This window comes from Lasiosphaeria miniovina (assembly GCF_030549165.1).
Source record: "Lasiosphaeria miniovina strain SMH2392-1A chromosome Unknown B0T26scaffold_5, whole genome shotgun sequence".
In the NCBI taxonomy this organism is placed as follows: domain Eukaryota; kingdom Fungi; phylum Ascomycota; class Sordariomycetes; order Sordariales; family Lasiosphaeriaceae; genus Lasiosphaeria; species Lasiosphaeria miniovina.
Genome location: NW_026848224.1, coordinates 3,628,178 through 3,646,173, shown reverse-complemented (window position 1 = coordinate 3,646,173; position 17,996 = coordinate 3,628,178). Strand labels below are relative to the sequence as shown.

Below are 17,996 nucleotides of genomic sequence, written 5' to 3'. Positions count from 1 at the left end.
CAGCCAAGAGTGCTGCAGTCATGCCCATTTTCGGGCCGGAGAAAATAGCGGGGATAATACGCCACTTTCCCACCCCTACCTAACGTTATCCAAGCCTCCTCGTCACGGATTATAGCGGTCGAGGTATTTCCCGTGCCCGAGTGACCCGGTGAATGGTTGAACACGAATCGATATAGACCGGTTTTGTTGCCTCCCGCAGGCAGCATGTGCGAGACCAGGCACAGAAGGGACTGCTTGGACGCCGCCGCCAACAGGCCCTCGGTAGTGTCATTACACTCCCACCAGGGTTACAACTCGCCTGGAGCTCTGATTTTCGACATGATATTCAGGGCGAAGAGGGCGAAGAGGGCGATGCAAAACTTACGTGTCGGCGATTCTCGTGTCCAGCAAAAGATTATTCTACGGTCAGCTTGCGGCAAACTCGGAAGGAATCTCTGGCCTGAACAGGGCGGTGTGGATGCGGGTTCCCTGGGCAAGAATTATCGTCCTCAAAAAATCCGTGTCGGCATTGAACGGAACACATTAGGGAGCGTGGTATCTCGGCAAATAATAACTACCAACCTTTAATCCTGGGCCGAGTCCGGGCTAGATTTCTCTTTTACCTTCCGCCATCTCGAAGATGAAAAGGCTGACAAGCAATCTTCATAGTAACAAAAACCTTTAGTTGACGTACTTCGAAATCGAGACCGGTGGGATTGTAGCGCAGCGTTATTTAGCCGCGTTGGGGAAACATCAAAGTCCCGGGCCGCCAGGGAGCACTGCCACCGTCAATGAAAGAGTCACAGAGTACTTTTGCAGGCAGATATGGGATATTAATTTGCCCACTGGCAAGTCATTCACCTGAAGCACCGCTGACATCTTCATATCTCTCTCAATTCGTCAGCAAAAATCAGCCCTAGATAAGCCAAACCTCTCAGCATGACGAGTCTTTGCCATTTCTATAGCCCCTACATGTGAGACGTACACAGCACGCGTTCTCCCGTCAGCCGCTCTACTTTGACCTGGTTCACCATGTTTCTCAATCTCTCCGGGGAGATGGACTGTGCCAAGTCCAACGAAACCTACTGGCAGACTGCCGCAGATCCTGATGTCGCAGGAATTGGGGTCAGTAGTTATTTGTCCTTCAACATAGTCTTAATCAGAACTCCCCGAATGTACTGCTGGTAATGCAACTGACTTACCACACCCAGATAATGCTGTTCCTTTTGACAATGACGGCTCTCTCCCACGTGGCATTAATCGTGGCGTATTTCAGTTTTGGACTCCCACAGGCAGCATATACAGCTCTCGACATGCTTGTGGTGGCCCAAGTTAGATCCAAGTTGTTTCGGATCGCTCCTGTGCCTACCGAGTCAGACGCTCTTCGAAGGGCACGTGTTGCCGGCTTTGAAGCCTTATTTTGTCTTTGAGCAACCAGAGCCTCGTCATAGGCATTGCAATACTGGTCGCCGTCTTCACGCTGCTCTGCAGCATCTCCAACTTTTCCATGATCATCGGCTCTGATCTCGCCTTTTTTGCGACAAGCGCTCATGTCTTGACTCTGGTAGCACTTCAAGATTACTTTCCGCCCGCAGACTGGAAAGATGGCTTCGGATTCTGTGTATGATTACACTCGTCGCCCTCTTAAGGGCTGCCTTCTTTCTACGAGTGTTCGCGGGGGCTTGTGGAAATTCCCTCGCCTGTGCAGTTCAATCTTGTGACTTCTTATATTGGGTAGCCGTCACGTTTATCTTCATCAACGCATATTACAGATTCGTTCCTCAAGGAATCATGGGTTATTCATGGCCCACGGGCGGACAGGCACGTATGCGAATACGGCCATGGCTGTCCAACGTGCTCACCGGCCGCAACCCGAGCTTTAAGCAAGATATCACCTGCTATCTAATCGAACAATCCGAAAAGCGAAAGGGTGGCGAGATCAGAATAATCGACAACTGGATTGCGTTAGACTCCTTAGCGGTTCACCGAATGTCAACTTGGCGGCACATTTGGAGATTGAAATCCCTCCTGATAGTCTATACTTTGGAAGAGACTTTTCCGCCTCAACTAGAAGCAGCATCTCCTTTACGATCCAGGTGTTTCTTTATGGCATTGTCCTACTCGCCCTGCCTTGTCTATGTGCTATAGAGACTATCGTCAGTGTGTACTCCCCACACCACGTCAGTTTTTTTACGAGCTAATCTACTTTTCTTTGCAGATATGAACACCTCAGGCAATGATTCCAAAACCAACGCCGCCAACGATACTATGGACATAAGCCCCGCCAGTCAGGATCCCAACGAACAAGCTATACCAAATTCACCTTTACATAGAATACCTGTGGAGATACGGAGTAGAAGCTATGCGAGTAGTCCGTCATCTGAGCCAGACTCGAATATTGAATCGCAAGAGAGTCAAACCATAACTGGACATCCAACGGTGCGCCCAACAGCACAACCGGCCGAGCAACCGGCCGGAGATCTGACTGAGCCATCGTTGTCACGTGATGCTCCAGGTAAACGTGTCGTCCCAGGACATGGCGCAAAGGAAGTTACTGTTGAGGAATTCTATCTTTGGGCAACCCTGGTTTTTGTCATGACATCTGGTGTGCTTTTTGTCTTTGGGTACTCATTCACCGTGTATATTATATTTGGCCTAGGGACGGCTGGTTACACTCTCCATATTTTCATTATTTGTCGTGAAACCATGAAAATTAGGAGGAAGCGGTCCCAGCTAGCTACAGTGGACGTATAATTTGGGTAGTATTGATATTCGTCCTCCTCCTCCTAGCCTGCAGGATTCCCACCAGTACGCTGTGGTTGCAACTCATACTTGGGCTGTAAAGTCCCCTGTATCATTTGCGACAGGTTTGACCCCGTAATGGGATGGTGATACAAACGATGGAGCAAACAGGAAGAACAAGCAGGGGGAAACCGACGAAGGTTTGATGAGGGCCCAAACGCTCAATCTCAATGGAAAACAAGCACGCCAGGCTGACAGAACGATAGCGGAACTTGTGAAGTAGTTTAGACTGCGAGTTAGTATGTCGAACACCTGTGATATCTATTTTAGGCACCCCATAAAGCTTGCTTTTGCATCTCGGTGGGAGCGGTGATGGCCGGCACATGTCTGCAGTGCGAAGTCATCTTCTCAGACGCTTCTTTAGCTTTTCCATAGCTGGATTTTCTATCTATTTTCTTCTCTCTCGCTGTTTCTTCACAGACATAAAACCTACCCATAGACTTCAGGGAGCGCATCAGCGTAGAGACAGGGTAGGGAGACGGACGTGCTCGATATGTCGTGTCGTCGGGTCGGGCCGACATCGGAGAAGGGCGCACGCGGGCCCAGCCGCCCGTGTGCCAACCACGCTTCTCGGCCCGTCTGGCCATCGCCACTTGTTGAGATTACCGGAGACAACAAGGCCATTGACATGTGGTAAGCAGGCATACGGCTGCGAGTTACCCCGAGGAACCGGTCAGGGGATAGACCGGAACTTGGCATTGCCACGATGGAAGAGGGGAGCCGGGACCTGGTCCTTCTTTCCGTCTGACACGTGCACGATAACATTGGAGGCGAAGTTTCCTTGGCATCAATGCGGTGGCTTTCAGATAGCCATTGCGCCGATGACGAAGCCATCTCCATAGTACAGCAAGCCGGCTGCCGAGACTTCGTTAGTGATTATTGAGGCTCCGAGCCTCGTACGGCCTGCGCTGCACCGGCACTAGCGGCCGTGGTGATGTGCCTCCGGCGCGGCGGGTGACACTAGCACGACGTGCGACGCCGTTTATGTGCGGTGTTGGTCTTGCCAGCTACCGCAGGGCGTAGGTGGCTTCATCGGGGGCGGCTGCAGCGGCAGCGGAATTCGTATTACCCCACTCAGGCAAGTCGTGCAACCGTCTTTATCAGGCCCGGCTACACGTCCCTGCGCCACTTCTCGTCAGAGGGCCGTGGCAATTGCACTTGCCACACCACGGAAGAACACGCAGCGGGCCTAGACGCTGCCAGGAACATGCAGGTGTCTCTCTTTGTCTTTCTCCAAGAGATGCGTGATTAACAGGCTGCCTATCCTGCACGTGTTCACGAGAGGTGGCTGAAAGACCCAAGTGCGCTTAATAACACGCCCAGCGAGATTCGTGGACCGGCGACGGTGACATCGGTTCCTGGCCCACCATTTCCCCGTGCCAAGTACTTACACCCTACCTACCCCGTCCCAAACCTAGCAGCGACGTGACGTGATGTTGGACAGCGAAAGGAAAATACTGGGGCCCGACCCCTGCCCATTGGACAATAATTACCCTAGAGGGTGATAATTATTTAGCCCTGTGGGGAGAAGGTGGAGGAGGAATACCTAAGAGGCTAGTAATAACAACGGAACGGGCAGGGTAGCCGCAAACACCCCCCCCCCCCCCCCCCGGCGATGCCACCCCACCCAATGAGGGGCGCGCCGGGTGAAGCGCCGAGCACCTCGCCCGAGGAAGCCCCGAGGGTAAAATCCATTATAACAAAAATGTTAGTGTGCCCCCATTGAACGTGTGTGTTTGTGTGTGTGTGTGTGTGTGTGAGTGTGTGTGCGTGTGTGCAGTGCAGTGCAGTGCCCAGCACATCTGCCGGCCTGTGTGTATCTGCTGCTCAGTGCTGCGCCAAACCTGATCGCTGCGCTGATCGAACCGGGTTGAAAGGATCGGGGGTTTCTTGGCCTGGAGGATCGAAGGGAGGACCGCCTTGGCACCCTGGGTGGCAGGGATGCATAGAGTCTGGGGAGAATTGTGCAGCCAGGGCCCAGGGGGGCGAGGGCGAGTGCTCTCGGCATTGCTGTTTGGGACAGTCCAGGCCCGCTGATCCGGAGGGGCAGCCTCGCGGGACTCGTCGGCCCACGAGATGATACGTGTGCCTGGCTGCCTCGCCCTGTGGTGGCAGCTGCGCTGCACAATGAATAATATCAGAGTGTCCCATCCGCCGCACCATTTTTGGTAGCACACTAATACTGATGTCGTCTCTGCTTCTTGCGGCGGTAGGTAGGGTGTGCTGCTATCTAGTATCTACACGTGGGGAACCGGACAGTTCGGGTTCGGGGACCTGGACCTGGACCTGGACCTGGACCTACTGCTTCGGGCCACCATGTGTGTATGCCATGTGGTCTCCTGACGCACGTCGTGATCGGCGCAATCGGGAGGTGTGGGTGGCGAGAAACCGGTCGAGGGCCAGGAAGGAACGACAGGTGAGCACGAAATACGCTTGTCCGCTGCGGCCAATGTTCCGCGCACCCCAGTGGTGGTGAGATATGTATGTGTGTGTGTGTGTATGTGTGTATGTGTGTGTGTGTGTGTTGGTGATATGTATTTATGTAGATATATACAGATTGAATTAATCCCAGATGAAGCCATCCTTGGTAAACAATGAGTTTACACATCCAAAAATGCCAGCCACGCGGCTGTGCGTCGAATCCCAAATTTCTACTCCGACGCTGAAATCCACGCCTCTTCTTTTCCAACATGAAGTATTGAAACATGTACCAAAAATGAAGAATGAAGATGGGAGTGAAAACAAGCCAAAAACTCTACTCGCGCGCTATGTCTCTCTCTCCCTCCCTCTCTCTCCCTCCTTCTCTCTCCATGCTGCGGGGGATGATTTCTACCCTTTCCCATCAATGCTGCCTGGCTCTGTGCCAAGTCTCTACTTCGATCCATGCTACATGTTTCTCCTCTCTCTCTCCGTGCAAATGTGTGTGAGAAACGATAACTCCAGCAAGGCGATGCACTATCCGAGTTCCCGGGTTATTTATCGTTTCTCAAAAGTCCCACAGAGTGCCAAATGCGTGTAATCCGGCTGCGCCATCAAAATGTTAGCAGTCTCGCCACGAATTTTTCTGGTGTCTTGTCGCAACGTACCTGCACGGCAGCCTTGCATCATCTCGTCATTGCCCTGCATGTTGGAAGTGATGAAGATGACCTCGGCCCCAAAGCTCTCCCACGTGTCTTTGAGGAGCCGCATTGTGTCGGGCCGCCCTCCCTGCTTCTTGGTGTCCCAAAGAATCATCCTCTCTGGCTCAATGTTGTCACGGATCAGGCGCGTTATCGTCGGCCCGAACGTCTTTTCCTGGTTAGACCCTATCCAAATGAGGAACCTGTTGACGAACAATTAGCAAGCCTGGCCGAACTGCGAAGCTTGATGAAAGTTGCTTCTGGACTCACCAATTCGGGCTCTGGATGCATGTAGACAACGCCGCCCCGATTCCGGTTCCAGTGCAGACGCGAATGCCTCTCTTGAACATGGCAGATGCGTGGCCGACACCGGCTATTGTTCGTCGTGTTAGCAACTTCTCTCTCGTTGCCGATTTTCCCAGAAGACGTACCAAATTTCAACTCCCGGGTCCACACCGTCTTTGGCGGGTCAGCAACGAGGCCCTTGGTGAAATCCCCCTGAACGCCGCAGATCATGTAGTGGTACTGGGACTTCCGTCCCTCGCTGATGATGCCGAAGGCGTGATACTCCATAATAGAGGTGCGGCTGATGCGGCCTAGGAGTCCCTGCTGCATGCCGCGGTTGAAGCGCAGGATGGCGACCTTGGGCGAGGGCTTTGATGAAACCGCGTGTCAGTCAAAAAGGACACGAGGCATTGCATTGCAGTGGAAAGGGGGACCCACAATCTCAACCTCGACGGGCACTTCTCGGAGCGTGACCCAGGGGATGAGGACACTGTACAAGAAAAAAAAAAGACAACAGCATTAGCGCCAAGCTCTGGGCACAAACAGGGGGGGTCGGGTGTTTTTCCACGTACAATACCGTCATGAAAACGGCAAACCACAGCTCCTGGGCGCTAAGCAGCGAATTCGCATCGGCCCTCCACTCGCCGAGCTTGATGTCGTAGGAATTCCCTAGAATGACAAAGACCCACGTCGTCTGTTATCGCCATTGGTCAGTTTCTGTTGCCTTCCCGCAGATGTGGATGGTGAGGGGACAAGAATACGCACTGCGAGCCCCATCCACCCGACGAAGCGGTGGTGCCTCTCAAACACATTATGATGGTAGCTGAGCCAAGAAAAAAAAACCCGGGGTTAGCAAGCCGATATATGGTGCAGGAGAAGTAAATGACTCACTTGCGGACCCAGGGGAAGGCGCTCAGCACCGAGATGATGACGAGCACGTTGGTGACCAGCCCAGCAGCGATCACGGCAGGGTGCTGCATGGCGCGATAGCGAATGATGTCGACCACCTTGTACGCGAGCCAGCTAGATGGGACGAGAAAAAGAGGATGTTAGGGCCGATTCGCCTGCAGCGTGGGGAGGGAGTGGATTGGGTGGTCGGCCTTACCCAGCGCCCGAGAGGGCGCACCCGGAGTGGATGCCTCCGACGTGCTGCAAGACCGAAGTCACGGCGAGCTTGACGCACAGCGGGGCCCACTGCAAACAACGCAAACTTGCGGGTTAGCTAACACGTCGTCACGATTGTTGACGGGGGCAGTGTTTGAGGGAGAATGAAGGGGGGAACATACGCTTCGCAGGCCGTAGATGGCAATTATGTAAAGGAACCGCAGGAACAGCTCGTTGCGCATCAGGATGGCGCACAAGAGGTTGCCCAGCACGAGGGCGCCGAGATGGTCCTCGGCGTAAGAGAAGCGGCCGAGGGCGGCCAGGATGATTCCCGTCAGGTTGAGCAGGGTGACGAAGGTGAAGAACTTGCGGTACGTGTTGAACCACAGCACGAAGAGGATCCAGCGGCTGACCTTGTCGAGGGCCGGCGCCGGCGTCTTCTTGGCGGCCGGGTCCGGCACCATGGCCGTTTTGGAGCTGGAGACCTTCCAGCCATTGGGCCATGCCAGCGACAGGGCCGGCACGCTCGAGAAGGGCGTGATGCCCTCGTGGACAGGCGAGGCGGGCGACGCGAAGGTGGCGATGGTCGTGTCCTTTTCGTCCATGTAGGCCGCCGGCGGGAGCACTGGCAGGTTCTGCGTGCCGTCATAGATGCCTTTCTCTGCGTCATCGAAGTCCTGGTGCGTGACGGTGGCCTTGCCCCGAGTCCATTCTGAAGACATGTCGTACCGTGACCCTTGAACCTCGACCTTGGGCCCTTCCGAGACGCAGACAAGCTCGACGGCCGAACGGGGGGTGACCTGGGATGGCAATCACCCGCCGACTGCCAGAGGGCTGGGGCGGGTAGCGACCTTTCGTGGAGCTGATGTGGATGTGTTCGATATTATGGACGAGTAAGAGGCGTACGAGCGGGTGGTGGTATAGGCGAGTGAGGAGGTGAACTGTTTGTTTACGAACTCGAGGCTCGACCAGAAGAGGGTGCCTGTGGATGGATGGCAAGGATGGGTGGTGTCAGGGGAGGCGTTCGTTCCAATGATATAACGATCCCGGATCCAGGGTCGCAGTGAACCTTGAGGGGGGAGGTGGATAGACTGCGGCAAGTATAATGTAGATAAACCCCAACCAAGAGTGCCAGGGCAATGCAGAGAGGTTGGCGGGATGGAGGGAAAGCCCGGTGGTCTAGATGGGACGCGACCTGGACGTTTAAAAGTTGATTCGACGGTTGGAGCTAGTCCGAGGTAGTGCCTGGTGTCGGTGGATCGGCGGTGACGGTGGTGGAAGAGGTGACGCTTGGCCTGGGGCTAAGATAGGTAGTCCAGTCCATAGCCCCGAGCCCGTCGAGCGACGGTCGATTCCGTGGGTCAACGGCTCCATGGCTCCATGGCTCTATGGCTAGGCTGTCTGTTGGTCTAGTTCATGCTCTTGGCACTGGCATCTATGGGGCTGCGGCGGCGTCTGCCGAGAGACTAGGCTCGATGCTCCGTCACCAAAAACGATATGCCGGTGGTGCTGGGGGTGGCGGCGGGCCCTAACGCCCGACTGGGTGAAGTCGGCCATCCAAGGCAGTTGCAGACTCGCCGCCAGTGCCGCACCAGCGAGTAGTGAGTGGGTGGGCGCAACGGCTTTGCTTGAACATCCACGGGCAGCTTGTGCGTTATTGGTCTTATTGCGCCAGGGGGGGCCGCCGTCCCAATTAGGTCGTCAGATCAATATCCGAAGCGAAATTTTAGATTTCTGGCTTTGTGCCGCCGTCCGCAGCCTAGGTCCGCAGCCTAGGTCCGCTCCCCATTCTGCGCTGCTGTCATAGGTGCAGTGCTGAGCGCAGCGCCCGCGACAGTGCTGGCCGCTGTCTCTCCGCGATTTCGAGCAATGCCGCGATTTATCCAAATTAACCCCGGATTCCAAGGCACTCGCTGCACCCCACGCCTCGACACGTGAGAGCCCGCATCGTAGATTTTTTACCGGTCTCCAGAGCCTGAGTAATGTCCAGCGTTGATCCGGACGACGGGAGCCTAGTTCTGGAGATGCCCTGATGCTGCATCCACGGATGACGATGGCTGCACGCATTCCTGCCTGCCATAACACACAGTCTGCAGCACACCACCTCGTCGAGCATCTCTCTCTGAATTTGCCAAATTTGAGGCAGAACCGGGTAGAAATGGTTTTGATTTACCTCTGGATGCTACCTTGTGCGGGATCGCGTCTCAGGCACACGCGCGCCACGCACGCACGCAGCTCGATCGATCCTGTATATATATGTGTGTGTGTGTGTGTGTGTATGTTTGTGCGCGCGCGCGCGAACGTGCGGGTGTTCGGACCAGTTCGCGCCCGGAGAAATGAGAAGAAAAAATGCCCAGCAACCAGAGAAAGCTTATTTACCCGCGCCCCGGGGAAGATCCCCAGATTTGGCGTGTTTTGGATTTCGGCGCTAATAGCAATAGGGATCCATCCATCACTCCCAACAAGGGCAGCGCGCGCACCCTACGTTCGTTCCCGCCCGTTTGGCTCGCTGAGCAGCACCACGCCAGAGTCGGACGATGTTCTCCTCCCTTGGTGTGGGGTTTTGTGGGTAACGGCCCATTGCAGCCCTCATCCACACGAACCACTTTTCTGTAAAGTGAAAATCGTATATGCTAATGCAGCCTTATTCTGTCTAGTTGCACGTAAGTCGGCGCCGCGACGGCTAGCCGTTTACTAACGCCCGCGTCGAGACAGACGGCCAAACGTAAAAGCCATTCCGAAACACGTCTTCTCCCGACGGCCTCTCGACTATGACGACGTCCCGTTTTCGTGGGACCCAGTCCTAGTCCTAGCGCGCTGACTGCCTAGTGCCTAGTAGACGTCATCTTGGCTAATATGCAACTACTTCGAGCGTGCATCTAACAGTCGGCACTTGTCGCCCGCACGACGAGCCGTCCCAAGCCCCCAGCTACTGCTAGACACACGGCTTAATCCTCTAGTGCTAACCTGGCAGACCCACCGTGCCTAGAGCCAACGCTTCCCCTGGCTCGCTCACCTTGGTGGTCTGCCAGCTGGTCCCCTTGCGGGCTACCGTCGGCCCGGTGTTCAATGTTGTTTATTGCCTGCTTGTTTAATTCCGCTGCCCGAGTCAACCCCCTCGGCTTTTGCGGCAGGCCTCGTCGACCGAGGCACCGAGCTCGTCTCCAGCAGTATCCACTCATCCCCGTCTGCCCTAGACAGAGTCTTATTGCCTGAATCCTCTCTCGGCCACGCCAGAAATCCCTACCCGGCTACAGAGAAGCACCACGGCCAAGCAGAGCACACCCAGTACCCGAGACACGGCAGCCGACAACCATGTCCCAGCTGCGGTTTCAAGACAGGAAACAAGACACCGCCGTCCACAGCCAAGCGTCATGTGCACGGGTTTCAGAGAACGACAAGCACTCGCTGATCTGGGGAGTGCGAGGCAAGGCGCGGGTTGCTGCCAATATGTGCTCTCAGGAAGGAATTCGCGCTCCAGCGTGTGGCGAACAAGCGTCAGATCACTGAGTCCTTTGCATTCGCAGGCTGGGGGTGGTCTCTCAGCATGACCAGGTAGATATGACTAGATAGATATGACTAGATACCAATGTAGGTAGCCACCAGCTACCTAATTAATAAACAATTCTCCGCAAGTCCAGCCTCGAAAAATGCCGCGTTGTGCCCACACACATTGAGCACTTGAGACGCTCAGTGATCTGTGTCTAGGGGAGGGGCGCGAAGCACGCGCAGGCCGTCGTTCTGGGGCTGGTTCGCTTGTCGCCAGCGCCGGGAAGCGCAAGGGGTTTGGCTCGTTCATGCGAAGAAAAACGCCTCGACAGACCACAAAAGTAGCTTTCAGTTCTTCTGCGTGGACGAGTTCTCAGCCGGGTCCGTACGGGAGATATGCTTGACAGAGTTACCTTAGGAAGCACTACGATCCTAGATCTGATCTTCATAAGCAAAGGAAAATTTGTTTTGATAATATTGTCAAGCATACCAAACGTACCTCTCACCTGGGTGAGGCATAATTAGGAAAGAACCATTTATGGGCCTCGAACCGCGGGCGGGTGGAATTTGTAGGCCATGTCAATCCGCCTAAGAGCATCGGCCGACGCCGTCCAAGGCCAAGGGAGCAATCCTTAAACAATTAGAAGTTTTGGGGTCTTGGTCGCCTTCGTCCTTTTTTTTTATCCCGGAGAATTCCCCTGCTCTTCCTGCTCTCGGCGCACCCGGAGGGCTCGGCAATCGGCCTCCCCGTCCCCACTCGAGATAGTGGACGGGGTTGATTCCGGTTATCTTCTTGTACACGCGATAGATCATATGCGCGCGTTCGCTGATGTCCTCGTGAGTGGCCGGCGAAGGCTGACTCGCAGCTGAGATGGAGAGGTGACTTTCGGCCCCTAGGACTGGAAAGCCCCGAAATCTCCGTCTGGTAGAAGACAAGGGGAGGGAAACAAAGATGACTTGTCTGGTGAAATCCCTGCGGGGAAGAGGACGAGGAGGAACTGGTCTTGTGAAATCTGCGCTCTTGTGAAATCTGCGCCTGGGAGAGGGTAAGGGAGATTCAAGTTACACGTTGGCTGCAGCAACCCATCTCTGGTGCGCCGCCGAGTTGAGGTGTTTTTTTAGGTGTGCCTTCATATTAAAGGCCTTGTCACAGGCGGCACAACAGTGAGTCTTGTTCCCCCTATTGCGGGCGCAAAATCTCCTAGACATAAATTGAAGACCAGCTATAATACCAACTCTCACGGGCTATGAATGCCGAGGAAGAAGGCACGAAGCAGGTAAGAATCGAGCAAGGACATGGATTTACTAGCTTGACTGCTGTTTGCTGTTATGCTATATCGTGCAGAGCATGAATTACGACTGGCCCAGCATTGAGTCTCCAGTGAGGCATTTGACGCCTCATCCCTCCCTACGACAAATAGTCAAGCACCGAACTGGGTGCTATTTCTCATCCATGGCTTCTTCATTCTTAGGTTTGGATCCCTTGTGAGAAATCGTCACCCTCTAGCAACCGTGTGGGATACGTCGTCAATTTTTAACAGGCCAAAGTGCAACCCGATATGCTGCCAAAACTGATTATTTCGTTGCTGGCAGCTGCGTTGTACTTCTCAAGAAGAAGCCGGCGGGATGCTTCGGTGGCTGGTCTCATAACCAGCCTATCCGCAACAGGTTTGGGATAGACTGCCGTGGCTGGTGCAGGAGCTGATACGGCATTAGTCTACTCCCTGTAGGCCATCCTATTCTTCTTCCCCCTTGTTCCATTTTGTTGCATCCTAGCTACCAATAACGGAGTCTCCTGCTCTTTTCTTGCTCTCCTGTTTTCACGTTGTCCTTGACCTCTCAACTTTGTTGGCGTGGGCGCCTCTGCCTTGTCTGTCTGAACCGTTGTGTACTTAGTTGACGTCTCTATCTAGATTAGTTGAACTGTTGCCTACGACGAACAAGGAGGAAACGGCGACGGGACTGCTCTCTCGTTTTTTGTTCCGTTGGGGTCAGGAAGAACGCGTTGGCAACAAGGAAGGACATGGGCAAGAAGGTTACAAAGAGACAAAGGCATTTCTATTTCGCACATGTATATACACGAACACGTCAATTAGGAAGTCAGGAGGGAGAAAGGCGTCATTCAAGACGTCGGAAGAAGGGTGTCCCGGTCCCGTCGAGGGCAACGGGACGAGTGAAAAAGGGCATTGATACGGCATTGGTCAGCTGCCACCTGGATCACTCACTTCGACCACCAGTATAGATAAATGTCTCTACTTCATTTGGGGAGCTAGAAGGACTGCAATTTTCACACGACGCGTGGTAGAGCGCAGTTTTGGGATTTAAAGATAGGCTTAGTCCACAACGAATTCGGGTGAGGGTCGGGAGTATGTTTTAAACATACGATGGCGAGGTTTATAAGAGTCTCTATGCTGAAAGTATCATAGTAAAGATTGTCGCATGATTTGGTGTTTTTATCGACCGGCCAGTCCTAGAAATATGACAACAACAATAAGCTCCAGATTTTGGCTTGTTAGATTTATAAACAAAAACCTCACGTGCGCCATGCTGAACAGTGCCACGAGAAGCCGTCTTGCTAAATAACATGGCCTGCTCATTGCACCCTAAACAAACGGCCTTTAATGTCACTAACACTGCTTTACTCCTGATGCTGAACCTGTTCATCGAGGTTCCATGTTGTCTCACGTTGCCCAAGCTGCCACTTGGCTAACCATAAAAGTCCACAACACAACTTTGCATTTCACATCTCCCTCTTCTTCTTTGTCCTCACACACAACTTCCATAGTGCAGCATTCCTATTATCAGTATCTGCCACATCAGACAGTCAAGCACCATCGCTAAAGCAAAACCAAGCAAAAGCCAAGATAAACAACACAGCTTGCGACGATGTCCTCCGAGAATAAGGGCAATAGCACAACTGCCAGTTCTACCAACAATGACACAAGCGCCAGCAAGGACGCCAGCACTAGCAACAACGCCAGCAATAACAACAACCACACCAACACCCAGCAAGACAAGGGGGCATATAATAGAGAGGCAGAGGCGAGCCGCTTCGGCGGCGGTTGGGGCACCTGGGGCGGAAAATACTATGCCAGCTCCGAGCGCCAGGTGAAGGACAGCGGCGCCTACGACCCGCTGTGCACTTGCCAGAAATGCAAGTGCTCCAACGGATGGGGGCTTCCGGACGTGTGCCTCACTTGCCAGCTGAACTGCGTCGACAGCTCGCACAAGTCTTCATTCTGAGCCAGTGGCGCTTGAACGGTTCCGCCATCTAGGAAGTCGTGTGGTACTGGCATGTGAGTTTTTAGTCGCCCACTCTCTGTGGAAGCCCCTGATCTGACGCTTGATGGTCAGACAGACGGCTATTGTGTACTAGACCGCCATTCCACTCGACGCACCGATAATGATGCAGAAGTTGGTGGAGATGGAACAACACCCATTTTGTAAAACAATTACAGACGAGACAGCTCAGCCGGTCGATTTGGCAACAGATCTGAAGGGAAATAGTCCAGTAAATAGGAAGGGTTATATGAGGGTTTGAATTGGGACAGTGGTATCAAGAGCAAAGACGTGTAGCAATGGACTTTCACCTTGGCTGCAAGGCACGTCGGAGAGGTTGTTATCGTCCCCTGACTCATGAGTTAGCAGACAAGGAAAGTTTCTAGATTAGGGATACGAAATTGACAATATGACAACCAGCTGTAGTATCAAGCATTTATGTGACTCATTGTGGTAGCACGGCATGCCTGTTTTCCATACGAATCAATCGTTTCATGCAACATCAGCCTTTTCACAGGAATGCAAAGCTAGACAATTTATCTTCTTACTTAGACATCTCCCAAACAAAAAGGGCGCCACGCAATTACATGAACTATTGTTTCTAGGACGCCTTTGTCCTTAAAACCACTGACTCTGATGCGACTAAAACAAGCCAAACTCAAACTGAGGAAAACGCAACCCTGCAGAGACCCGAACGGCATGATACCACTCTTTGAGTTTCTAACAATTAAGCGAGACAAATTTCTTCCATAAACCCAACTCCACTTCCCCTTGATTCCCCACGCGGTTCCCAAGACTAACCATCGTACCACCACAGCCCGGGGCCAGCCGTGTCCGATGGCCAGTGCATATGCAAGTGCAGCAACTCCGCGCTTAGTGTCTCATGCGCTCCTTATCTATGGGACGACGGGACAAGAAGCTCGCTTCCAGCCGCGCACCAACGGCAAACACGCACAGATAACCAGCCTCTGACGTCACGGGCCGACATTGCACTGCATGTCAATGTGACGGCGGGATCGGCGGGCTGCCTTGGTTGTGTGGTAGGACACAGAGGGTTGCCAATGCCAAAGCAGAGCTGTCAATGTGTCATGGATATCATGAAACGGGCTTCCGGAAAAACCCGCGCAACGGCCGTGATGGTGGTAATTGCCAGTCTCGCCACTACAACAAGCTCATCTCATGTACGTGTAACCTGATGGTTGGCGGTGGTGGGTGTATCTTGGCACGCTGGTGGTCAATGATGCTGAATAAGAGCTCTGACAAGGGCGCGCCCCTCACTTTTCCGTGCAACAGATGCTGCTGATGTCCACGGGATCGTGTGTGCTGAAGATTTCCTAAGGAGCCTGATCAGAGCTTCTGAGAGTAAATATTGTAATGAAATTTTGCACAAGGAATCTTGCATAACGTATTTTATAAGCGAGCAGCGAATTTCTAACCAACCTACCACAACGATCCTCAATTAAACCACCACAACACTAGGAAATAACAGGAGCTGAGCCAGAAATAGATGAACCAGGCAATTTTCCAGCTTCCTGACACGTGCGTGCATTATGGCCAGGCTTGCCGCACAGGCCACAGCACCGAATCTTCGTGCGAGCCCCCCCCGCACCACCACCATTTTATCGGGTTTCCTGGATTATCTGCTCACCCACAGGTTTCTGACCTAGTAGGTCCTGTGCCTCTTGTACGGTAAGTGACCCTCCAAGCCGCACACGTGTTTTTTTGGCCCTCCGTCTCTTACTAAGCCCCTCATTGGCCTTACGTAGTAAAGAGACTTCCGTACGCAGAAGAGCTACCTCGTGCATTACGGCCATTGTACATTTGGCCAATTGGTCCACAGCAGCCAGCATAGGTGTTGGAGAACTACCTTGATGGTTAGATATCCGGCCTTTAATAAGGTCTGTCTGTGAGGTGGCCTCTCGGGGGTTCTATGGCGTCTGAGATAGCCAAGGTAGTGCCGTACCTAGGCTTGAGGCTGGTGGAGTTGGAGTTCGGAGCCATATATTCATCTTAGAAATCACTCTTTCTAGGTCGTGTGGTATAAGGCCGGCTCCGGCAAAGGCGCCTTGGATATTCTTTTCGATAAAAGAAGTAAAAAACGCCTCTTTGAACGCACAAAGGAATTCCAACTTGGTAATATGTGTGATATGCATACGCATAAGTTCCTCGATTTGGTAGCCGTACGCCTTCTTCAACGGCCCAAAACAACCAATATCAAGTGGCTGGACCAGGTGCGAGGAGTGCGGAGGCATACAAAGGGTGATAATGTTGTGATCCTGACAGTACTCCTCGAATTTGTCGGAGTGGTGGCTCTCGTGGCCGTCGAGGACTAAAAGCCGGTATCTACCCTTCGTACGAGATGCTGATGAAGATCGAAATGGCGAATCCAATCCAGGCCTTTCTCATTGGTAGTCTAGCCGTTATCGGTTACACCGATATACCAGGTAGCCGGAAGATTGCACTCTTGATACCAGCTCTCTTGGTGATATTTCCCTTTTAAAAGGATGAATGGTGGGATAGCTCAGCCTTGAGCATTTACCCCTTGGATAATCGTAGCCCACTCACGATTACCAGGCTGGACTTTTTTGGCTTTCCCATAGCCATCGGAGGTAGTAACAACCATACCAGTAGTAATCATGCCCATCATAAACCCGGTCTCGTCAAAGTTGTAAGTTAGGTGGGGGAGTAAGCGAACGCCACTGATCCAGAACATTCTAGATAAGCGAGGAACACAACCAACCCTCTTATATAAAAAGCCCATAACTCAACCAATTCTTTTCCAATTCTCTTCATCTTCAATTCGTTTTATTCTTCTCTTGACAATGGTTTCATATACAGAAGAAGACCTCCGCAAGGCTTGCGAGGAAGCCGTCAGAACACATCAATTACGCAAAGTCGCGCGAAAATGGAACGTTCCACCCTCCACCCTTTATGGCCGTCTACATGGCTCCCTACCTCGAAATGTTGCTCATCAAGATGAGCAAAGGCTTACACAGACCCAAGAGGATCGTTTAGTCGAATGGATTCTTCTTTAACAAGATTTAGGATTGCCCCCTACACATGCACAGATCAGGGAGCTTGCACGCCGTATTCTAGCTGAAAGGGGGGACTCCTTACCACTTGGAAAGGGGTGGTGCCGTGCCTTTCTTAACCGCAATCGAATTTTGAAGACTCAGAGGGCCAAGAGAGTCGATTCGGTCCGCGTCAACTGCGCTACAGAGTCAACAATTCGACCTTGGTTCAACCATTTCCAAACACCAGCTATCAAGGCGATTAAGCCAGAGAATCGCTGGAACAAGGACGAATCTGGTATTATGGAAGGCAGAGGAACTAACGGCCTTGTCATTGGAAGCCGTGCCTTTAAGGCGCTTCAAAAAAAACAGCCTGGAACCCGCACTTGGACCACTTTTGTCGAATGCATCTCAGCAGCTGGCCGTTGCCTTCCTCCTTTGGTCATTTTTAAGGGGAAAAGCGTTCAACAACAATGGTTTCCTTTGGATATGAAGCCATTTCAGGATTGGTTCTTTACAGCAACTGAGAAAGGATGGACTACCGATGAGACAAGCCTCAAATGGTTAAAAAATGTGTTCATTCCTCTCACCAAGCCAGCAAACTCCTCTGAGAAACGACTGCTTATTATTGATGGCCATGGCAGCCACACAACTGCCGATTATATGTGGGAGGCATTCAAAAACAATATTCACATTATTTATCTGCCTCCCCATACTTCCCATGTCCTCCAACCCCTAGATTTGGCCATATTTGGCCCCCTAAAACGACTTTATCGCAGACGGCTTGAGGACCTTCTTGCTAACGCCTTTGACGACTCTTCTGTAGCCGGAAAACGTGCGTTTCTGGAATGCTACCAGATTTCACGCACAGAGGCAATTACTAAGAGTAATGCTAAGTCAGGATGGAAGGCATCAGGCCTTTGGCCCT

The 17,996-nt window shown here is 52.8% G+C and overlaps 1 protein-coding gene across 1 annotated transcript; it reads right to left on the bottom strand.

The window, feature by feature from the left end:
- Nucleotides 1-5,767: 5,767 nt before the first annotated feature.
- B0T26DRAFT_650148 (uncharacterized protein) lies at nucleotides 5,768-8,011 on the bottom strand (the record flags this gene model as incomplete). Its single annotated transcript, XM_060438157.1, has 10 exons — nucleotides 5,768-5,805; nucleotides 5,868-6,103; nucleotides 6,171-6,273; nucleotides 6,332-6,554; nucleotides 6,624-6,675; nucleotides 6,758-6,879; nucleotides 6,951-7,008; nucleotides 7,077-7,208; nucleotides 7,291-7,379; nucleotides 7,472-8,011. The coding sequence occupies 10 exons, from the start codon at nucleotides 8,009-8,011 to the stop codon at nucleotides 5,768-5,770; spliced, it is 1,593 nt and encodes a 530-aa protein (XP_060294807.1).
- Nucleotides 8,012-17,996: the final 9,985 nt, after the last annotated feature.